The 9,201-nt window shown below is 44.7% G+C and overlaps 1 protein-coding gene across 6 annotated transcripts; it reads right to left on the reverse strand.

Moving 5' to 3' along the window:
* Positions 1–2,058: 2,058 nt before the first annotated feature.
* RPLP1 (ribosomal protein, large, P1) lies at positions 2,059–7,342 on the reverse strand. 6 transcript variants are annotated; one of them, XM_011940317.1, is made up of 5 exons: positions 7,113–7,320; positions 6,396–6,470; positions 5,152–5,269; positions 4,914–5,007; positions 2,059–2,069 (listed from the first exon to the last, which is right to left on the reverse strand). In XM_011940317.1, exons 1-4 carry the CDS (start codon positions 7,182–7,184, stop codon positions 4,928–4,930), a joined length of 345 nt encoding a protein of 114 aa, XP_011795707.1. In that variant the 5' UTR covers positions 7,185–7,320; the 3' UTR covers positions 2,059–2,069; positions 4,914–4,927. The 6 variants fall into 6 exon arrangements, with proteins under 6 accessions (XP_011795707.1, XP_011795706.1, XP_011795708.1 ...); XM_011940316.1 differs by lacking the exon at positions 2,059–2,069 and having other exon boundaries at positions 4,889–5,007; positions 7,113–7,342; XM_011940318.1 differs by lacking the exon at positions 2,059–2,069 and having other exon boundaries at positions 4,889–5,007; positions 6,396–6,467; positions 7,113–7,317.
* Between the last annotated feature and the right edge of the window lie 1,859 nt (positions 7,343–9,201).

Consider the following 9,201-nt stretch of genomic DNA (forward strand, 5'->3'; position numbering starts at 1 on the left):
TGAAAGAATTCAAAATAATTATGCAGCAAAATGTTTACTATATTTCTATAAATTCAAATAAAACATGCCAAATCCTTTCTCCCCCCATAATTTCAATGAGCATGTACAGTAAAATTCTTAGGGAACAATGTGAGCCAGGTAATTGTTGATCTGGTTGAGCAGCACTTTAGAGAAAACTTTTATGCGTTCTCCCATTCGGGGCTTTACTCTGTCAGGAGAACTCAATTAGCCCTCTTAATATAAACAAACTGGCCAGGCATAGCGGCTCACATTGGCCCAACAAAACCTTTGGGAGGCTGAGGTGGGCAGATAACTTGAGTCCAGGAGTTCAAGATCGGCCTGGGCAACCTGGCGAAACCTTGTCTCTACAAAAAATACAAAAAAATTAGCCAGGCATGGTGGCATGCACCTGTAATCCAAACTACTTGGGAGGCTGAGGTGGGAGGATTGCTTGAGCCTGGGAGGTTGCAGTGAGCCGAAATTGTGCCACTGCACTCCAGCCTGGGTGACAGAGCAAGACTCTGTCTCAAAACAATTTTAAACAAAACAATGAACTTGCTCAGAGAGGTTGAGTACCTTCATAAGTTCACACAGCTGTGACAGGGTAAAGTTAGGCCTGGCACTTCAGCTGTCTCAACCCAGCATTTCTTCTGCCATGTCACGGAGTCCCCTCCACACGCATACTTTTGTAAGATACAGCGACCAGCCCTTCATGTTTTTCTCTGTCATTTTACAGGCCCTTCATGTTTTTCTCTGTCATTTTACAGGCCACTTCTCTCTCATCTTTGTAAGCAAGCCTGGATAATTCAGCTTGAGATAAACTTGGCTGCTTTAAAGCTTTGTATTTTTAGTTCTTCTGAAACAGAGCCAGATGTCTCTCAAAGTCAGATCACAGACACCACTGCATGCATCATGGAACCTGGACTGTTCTGGTCAGATCAATAATCTGGACATTATAATTTTTTTTTTTTTGGTTGAGATGGGTGTCTCACTTTGTTGCCCAGGCTGGTCTCGAACTCCTGGGCTCAAGTGATCTGCCTGCCTGGGCCTCCTAAAGTGCTGGGATTACAGGCTTGAGCCACTGCACCTAATTCTTTCATTTTAATTGTGTTTATCTCTTCCAAAAGGTGGTTTTAAAACTTCACATGTGGTTCTCTCCTTATTTTCAGTCAAGAAGCAGCAAAAAAAAAAAAGGATTAGAGAGTAAAACAATTGGCAGGAGCTTTTGGATATTTGTACTTATCCCATTGTGCAACACATTCGGTGACAATACAGGTTTTCGAAGTTGTTTAGATGGTTTGTCTGTGAGCATGTCTGTTCCTACAGTTCTCCAGAACATGAGAGCCCTTCATGCCTAATCTTGGCTTCTGGCTGATAGACTTTTAAAGGGGTGTGAGTTGGCCAGCCATGGACCTGGATACATGGACCAGTGGCTACAGGAGATGTGAACACAATGCTGAGAGCAATGGAAATGTAAGCAAAGTAACATGTATGCTTGGTGAACAATCAGAAGTATGAAATATGAGAAACCAAACCTGCCTGACTGATAAGAATGGGGGGCCGGGTGCAGTGGCTCACCCTTGTAATTCTAGCACTTTGGGAGGCTGAGTCAGGCGGATCATGAGGTCAGGAGTTCAAGACCAGCCTGACCGATATGGTGAAACCCTGTCTCTACTGAAAATACAAAAATTAGTCAGGTGTGGTGGTGCATGCCTATAATCCCAGCTACTCAGGAGGCTGAGGCAGGAAAATCGCTTGGAGGCGGAGGCTGCAGTGAGCCGAGATCGCGCCACTGCACTCAGGCCTGGGAAACAGTGAGACTCTGTCTCAAACAAAACAAAACAAAACAAAAAACAAACAAAAAGAATCGGGGGTACTGGGTTTGAGGAGCATGAGGCTTGGACCTATTACACCTGGAGATTTGGGGAACTAGGGATGCCAGCCGTGTTCCTTGTACTGTATGAAAAAGGGAAGTAACAAGTATTGAATGTTCACTTACCTCTTTCATTCCCCAATATGAAGTAGATATTCCCATTTCCAAAAAGAAAAAAGAAAAAGAAAAAAGGAGGCTCAGGAGAACTAGAAAGCAGATGGAACAAAGAGGACTTCATTCAGTATCGGATGAATTAAGTTAGTATTTCTATGTATGTACGTGGGTCTCCTAATTTGATTTTCAAATTGTTCTTTAGAAAGATTTTTAGCTATATTAAGATTTCTTAAAAAGCTAGGCCATGCCAGGTAGGGTGGCTCATGCCTACAGTCCTAGCCACTCAGGAGGCTGAGGTGGGAGGATCACTTAGCCCAAGAAAGGCTGCAGTGAGCTATGACCATGCTACTGCACTCCAGCCTGGGCAACAGTGAGACCCTGTCTCAAATAAATTGAGAAAAAAAAAAAAGAAAAAAAAAGCTGGACCAAGAGTATAATTTCAGGCATCAATTCTGTAGTTCCTTACTAGAGAAGTTTCTCTCAATGTGTACAGCACTGGAAACCATGAGGAGGTGGCAGCACAGCGTTCTCTGCTGAGCGTGAGGTTGGCTCTTGGTGTTGCTTTGCTGCAACTGTCATTTGCCATTGATGATGGTTCTTCTCTTCCTCCAAGGGAGAGGGAGAGAATGCAGTCTGAGTGGGGGGAAAAGCCTGGGCCATGCACTTATAGACCGTTAACATTGGAGTCTTGCTAGTGAACATTTTAGTTATGATTGGATTGTTTGGATAGCTGAGTTTGATATTTACAATATCCCTAGCTTACCACGTAATGTCTGCTCTTCTAGATGCTGTCCTTTTCCCGTATCTTGTTGGTATTCTCTTTAACCCATTCTTCAGCTTGGTGAAGTGTTAGTATTCCCTCCTCTGACACTTGTTCACTCAGCACAAAGAATTCCTACTGTTACCTCTCCAGAACCCTACAGTCATTACAGATGAGGAAGCTGATGTAGGTGGGAGACAGGACCAAAGCATGGGCCATGCTGTTAAGACAACAGGGAGTCAAGAGTGGGGTTTTAATCTGGTTCACCCACGCACTTACTAGTTTGTAACCTGAGAGCTTCCACTTCCCCATCCCCAACATGGAGTCATCCTGTCATGGACTGTTGTGAAGAATGAGATGCCACACAGACAAGCAGTCCTAGCTAATGTTAGCTGTTAATGGGTGAAGGAAAAGCAGGCACTTAACATGGAGATATAGGCTATCACTTATCTTTGTCTCATGACACCATCCTCACTAGTTCACAACTGCCCTTTAGTACAGGCTGAGCATCCCTTATCCAAAATGCATGGGACCATTTGTGTTTCAGATTTCTAATTTTTTTTCAGATTTTGGAATATTTGTATATACCTAAGGTTTGTGCCACCGCACTGCACTAATTTTTTAAAACATTTCTTGTAGAGGCAGGCATGGGTTTAAGTGATCCTCCTGCCTCAGCCTCCCAAAGTGCAGGAATCACAGGCATGAACCACCATGCCGGGCCTATGGTTTTAATATACAGGTTGGGCATTCCTAACCTGAAAATCCAAAACGTTCCAATGAACGTTTCCTTTGAGTGTCATGTTGATATTTTGGATTTTGGGTAAGGGATGCTCAAGCCATATATTAAAAACACAAAACTAGCCAGGCATGATGGCTCATACTTGCAATCCTAGCACTTTGGGAGGTCAAGGCGTGCAGATTGCTTGACACCAGGAGGTTGAGGTATGTCTACAAAAAATTAGCCAGGCATGGTGGCATGCCTGTAGTCCCAGCTACTTGGGGGTGGCTGAAGTGGGATGATTGATTTGAGCCTGGGAGTTTGAAGCTGCAGTAAGCCATGACTGCACCAATGCATTCCAGCTTGGGCAACAGCTAGAAACCCTCTCAAAAAACTTAAAACATAAAACTCTAATACTGACACCTACATACTCCTACCCATTGTTAACTGCGTCTTACTCAAGGTCCTAAATTGTTCACCATCCCATCTTTTATATTTATTACTCTTATCAGATGCATATACTTAATGTCTGTGCTCAAAAGTGTTGCTTTGAACATTCCCAGGCCTGTATCCTCATGTCCACATGTAGTTTCTCTTGAGTAATGCCTCAAAGTAGAACTGCTATTTTCCCCAAGTAGTTGCAGCAACTTATACAAATGGTCTTTTTCACATTGATATGACAGTCCCGGCTAGAAGTCATGCTTTTCATCACCGAATGTCTTCATCTATTAAATGCTAATGCAGGTAAGGATAAGACTCATTCATGTGCCTGGCATGTCATTAGCTACTCTGAATACACAATACGCATGGTTTATTATATAATCCAAGCCTGAAAAGTCGAAATTTCCATTCATGGTATTATTAATTGGCAAACAAATAAAACTTAGTTTTTGGAACCCAGGTTTGAATCTTGTTTTATCCACTTTGTGTAACCGGGGACCTTAATAAACTATGAAGTAAACTTTCTGCACTCCTTTAGTGTTACCGTAAAACTCCCAAGCATTTGGTGAGACATTACACAGCTAGGTCTTAGTTTCTTTACAACCTTGGGATGTAGCAGTCAATTCAGCATAGTTTAGGCAGGGTTGTATAGGGTAATTACCCAGGAGGCTTTCTAATGCTGGTCTGTATTACCCTCCGCCCCCAGTGGAGGGGACACACCTTATAATCATCAAGTTTATACAGGTAACCTGGACAAAGCATCTGCTCTGATTCTTCCTCCTGCCACCCCAGTGCAGTTTTTAACACTGTACCATGAGGTGCCTTCTTGTTAGCACCAGGATTGTCTATGATCTCACATCTGGCAATGGTGGCAGAGAAAATCCAGCCTGTGTCATGGCAGAATAGATTGAAAGCCAACATTACAAAACTGACACCATTTTTGCAGAGCGCATTCCCAAACTATGGGTAAGACCAACAGCAGTAAAGTTCAGCTTTTTATTGAACACGTTGTAAAAGAGATTTAGTCAAAAAGACCAAAGCCCATGTCATCATCAGACTCCTCGGATTCTTCTTTCTTTGCTTCCACTTTCTTCTCCTCAGCTAGAAAAAAAACAGTCAGTCAGGTGTTAGGATTTCCATACATCATCTGCTTGTGGAAAATTAACGGCAATTTTACCTATAATACTGTTTTTTTTTTTTAAATCTCTACACTCCTCCCAATACTAAAAACTCCATGTTTCCTACCTGGAGCAGCAGCAGTGGAGGGGGCAGGACCTCCTGCTGGTGCAGCACCAGCTGCTGGAGCAGGTCCACCAGCCCCTACATTGCAGATGAGGCTCCCAATGTTGACATTGGCCAGGGCCTGCAATACATGTGCATGCATAGGTAAATGCCCAGTTCTGTCCTTGTTACACAGCACTCACGCAGCAAAAACGAAAAGTATCCCCCCTTCCAGGTTACAGTGATCAACCCCTAACACTATATACAGTGGGTTCCACATCCATGGTTTCAACAGTGGAAAAGCATGCCTACCAAACATGTAGACTTCCAAAGCATACAGGAGGATGTGCATAGGTTATATGCAAATACATTTATATAAGAGATGGAACATCCTCGGATTTTGTTATTAGTGGAAGGTCCTGGAATCAATACCCTAGACACTGGCTTTTCTTTGCTAACAGGCAAAACTTAGGTTAGACAGGGCAACACACTACTCTTCAGCTTTGAATCTGGTAATTACATTTCTATATGTTAAGAACCTCCTGAGGTAGCTGATTTCCCTCCTTTTACAAATAACATATTGGCAAAAAAATAATCCAAACTTCCTGAAACACTCAAATGAATATTCTTTCCACAGTTCCATGTCTCCTCTTAACAGTGAGCTCAAATTTTCAGTCTACTAAACAAATATAGGACTTCAAAAGGGGCCTGTTAAAGATGACATAGGTACAATCTTTCAAAACTCTTTTAGAGGACCCAACCCCGGAGTTAGATGCTATCAGCTTAACTTGCCAGAGATTAAGTAACCTGTACAATGGAATATAGCCAGTGCAAGCTCCATGACCAGGAACCTCGTCTTTATTTGTCTTTTATATCCCAACACATAGTACCTACTGTGTCAATGAAGTCCGCTAAACCCAAATGTCCATTAAACCACAGGTTTAATGCAAGAATTTGCTTGCAACTTGAACATGGGTAGTACCTATCTCCCAGGTGACCCTTTTTGGGAATAAATGACCTGATTCAGATTTTTTTTTTTTTTTTGACCATGGTTTCAGAGCAAAAGGGAAACCAGAGTCTGATAAGGAAACGTAAGACTTGAGAAACTGAAATCTTATTAGCTCCTAGAGATATAAATGCAACCAAATACACCTAGGAGACCCAGCGACATGTGGGGCCTTATGGCACTGCTGGAGGTACTTCAGCATGTACACCTGCCCTCGTAAATCAGCAGGCTTTACCACATCGCTTTGCCACCATCACCTTACCTTTGCAAACAAGCCAGGCCAAAAAGGTTCAACATTCACACCGGCTGCTTTAATGAGGGCATTGATCTTATCCTCCTACAACAAATAAAAACGTCAATCCATCAAAACGTAGCGTATGTAATATCTCCAAAACGCTGCAAGTCAAAGGCAAGTTACTCAATAAAAAGTGTACAGGACGTGTTTAACCAGCTCAAATATTCTATCACAAGCAAAAGAGATGTGTGCCAGGAGCCCTGCAATGAGGCGAGCCCATCACTGCTGTTTCACGGGCTGGGACTTGCCTGAGTCACGCTGCTATTTTTAAGTTACAAGACCTGGAAGGTGGAGCCGAGCTCGGGCGCTATCCTCCACGACCCGGGGAATTCAAGGCAATTATACCGAAAGAGTTCCAAGTAAGTGTCCCTGGGAGAGACGAGGCGCGGGTCAGGGTGCCCAAGCGCTGCGGAAAAGCTTTTCTACACGAAGGATCTTGGAGCCGGAGAGCCCAGCCTCAAGCGCACTCCACGCCCCCCGGGCCCGCACGTGGTCCCGGGGGCCCAGGTCCCGCTCTGCGAGAGAGGCCCCAGCCCCGAGGAGCGCCCGCCCCATGCCGCCTGTGTTCGCGGCCTGGCCCCGGCCGGAAGTGTTGGGCCCAACGGCCTGGAGGCGGGAACCGCATGGAGAGTTGGGAGTCGCCGCCCACAGGCAGTCCGGGCTCCGACTCGCGCCCGCACTTACCGTGACGGTCACCTCATCGTCGTGCAGAATGAGGGCCGAGTAGATGCAGGCGAGCTCGGAGACGGAGGCCATAGCGCGGGCAAGTGTGGGGCTGGCGCTGCCGGACGCGGTGCTAGTCGCCGGAAGAAGTGAGGGCCTCACCCCAACGCGGCCTTAGCTTCCTCGGAAGAACCGAGCACCTTCGCGGCAGCTGAGGAAAAGGATTCTCGCGCCTATGCGCAGTCTCTTATGTGACCACGCGGACCAATCGGCGCCCGCACCGGACGGAAGAGGCGGACCCCCAAGACCGATTGAAGACGCCTGCGCGCTGCGCCTGATTCGTTCTTCCTGTTGAGAAAGTGTCTCAGCGCCTACAAATACGGTCCCACTTTATTTAGGTAAATTTATAGGACTTGAGACGGTTAAAAACACTTTCAGGATAGGGTTACGTAGGTATTCGGTCTTCGCCCCCGTTGGTTCCATGAGCTGCTTGACTTGGCAGGAGCTCCGCTGTGGCCGTGGTGACATTGTTCGTAATCTCCTGGTTAGGTCGCGGCCTTCCCAGCCGGCGCTGACCCTGAGGGTAAAGGCTGCGTCCCACCTTGGAGTTCCCTGTTTAGCGCAGGGCTTTGGGTGAGATAGGTAGATGTAGGAGGAAGAGCAAACTAACAGCATTATGATAGCAGTAGCCGTGGAGCGCTTACTGTATCCCAGTCACTGAGCCACATTCTACAAGGATTCACGTAATCCTCACACCGCAGGAGTTGGATGTTATCTCCATCTTGCAGATGGCAAAATTAAGTCTTAGAGTCGGTAACTAGCCCAAGATGGTGTAGTTACCGCGAGGTGGAGCGTGGATTTGGAATCTAGAAGCCTAACTTAGACCTGGTAGCTAACGCAAGATTGCATAGTTCCGCCCGGTGGAGCGTGGATTTGGAATCCAGAAACCTAACTTAGACCTGGTAACTAACCCAAGATTGCATAGTTCCGCGCGGTGGAGCATGGAGTTGGAATCCAGAAGCCTAATTTCACCGCCTAGTGCTTCGGGGAAGGGGGATTATGGGTAAATCGTATACAACCTGTTATTTGTTATCTGAATCCAATGTAAATTCCTACCTTCAAAAATGATCTTTACATTGCTCGTGGAATTTGCTTCGTTTACTGTAAAGTTAGTTCAAGATTTTTTTTTTTTCGGGAACCTTCTTTATTTAGTCCATCCCATTATTTAATAATCATCTCTGATGAAACATTTCTATTGGAATCCACCAATCTAGAGTTCTATTTGGGTCAATCGTAACTACAAACAAATATTTTCATATCCCGAATTTTTTAAAGAAGTTTTTATAAAGCTGTCAAACCTTTTAAAAACAAAGCTATTGAGTTTTCATCCAAATCTAAGAAGCCATTATAGTGGAATTTTGGTCAAGAAAGGTTAAAGCTATTTAAAAATCCAAATATTTCCAAAGCTACAATGAGTCAGTCCAAAATACTGTGCTTCCAGCAGTGTACTTAAAAAACTGATCCACCAGGCGTGGTTTCTCACGCCTGCAATCCCAGCAGTTTAGGGGGCTGAGGCGTGTGGATCGCCTGAGGTCAGGAGTTCGAGACCAGCCTAGCCAACATAGTGAAACCTCGTCTCTACTTAAAATACAAAAAATTAGCTGGGTGTGGTGGCGGGCGCCTATAATCCCAGCTACTAGGGAGGCTGAGGCAGGAGAATCGCTTGAACCCGGGAGGCAGAGGTTGCAATGAGCCGAGATCGTGCCATTGCGCTCCAGCTTGGGCAACAAGAGCAAAACTCCGTCTCAAACAAAAAAAAACTGATCTGGTTGGCAAGCGGCACTTTGTGTCATTGAGGAAATAATCTTTTTCTCCACGTATACACACTTTTACAGGGTATCAAACAGTAAGCACTAACCACAGCTATTAAAGTAGCTAAGCAAAACATCAAAATTCATGCATTTCCTTTTGTGTTGATGGACTTAGTACATTCAGCAGTTACTTCAGACAAACTCCACTGCTCCATATTCTCCTATCATAGTAAAAATTTCCCATTAATATTTTGAAAATACTATGCAATAAGCCATTTAAATTTTTTTTTTTTTTTTTT

Source organism: Colobus angolensis, unplaced genomic scaffold (assembly GCF_000951035.1).
Source record: "Colobus angolensis palliatus isolate OR3802 unplaced genomic scaffold, Cang.pa_1.0 Scaffold19, whole genome shotgun sequence".
NCBI lineage: Eukaryota > Metazoa > Chordata > Mammalia > Primates > Cercopithecidae > Colobus > Colobus angolensis.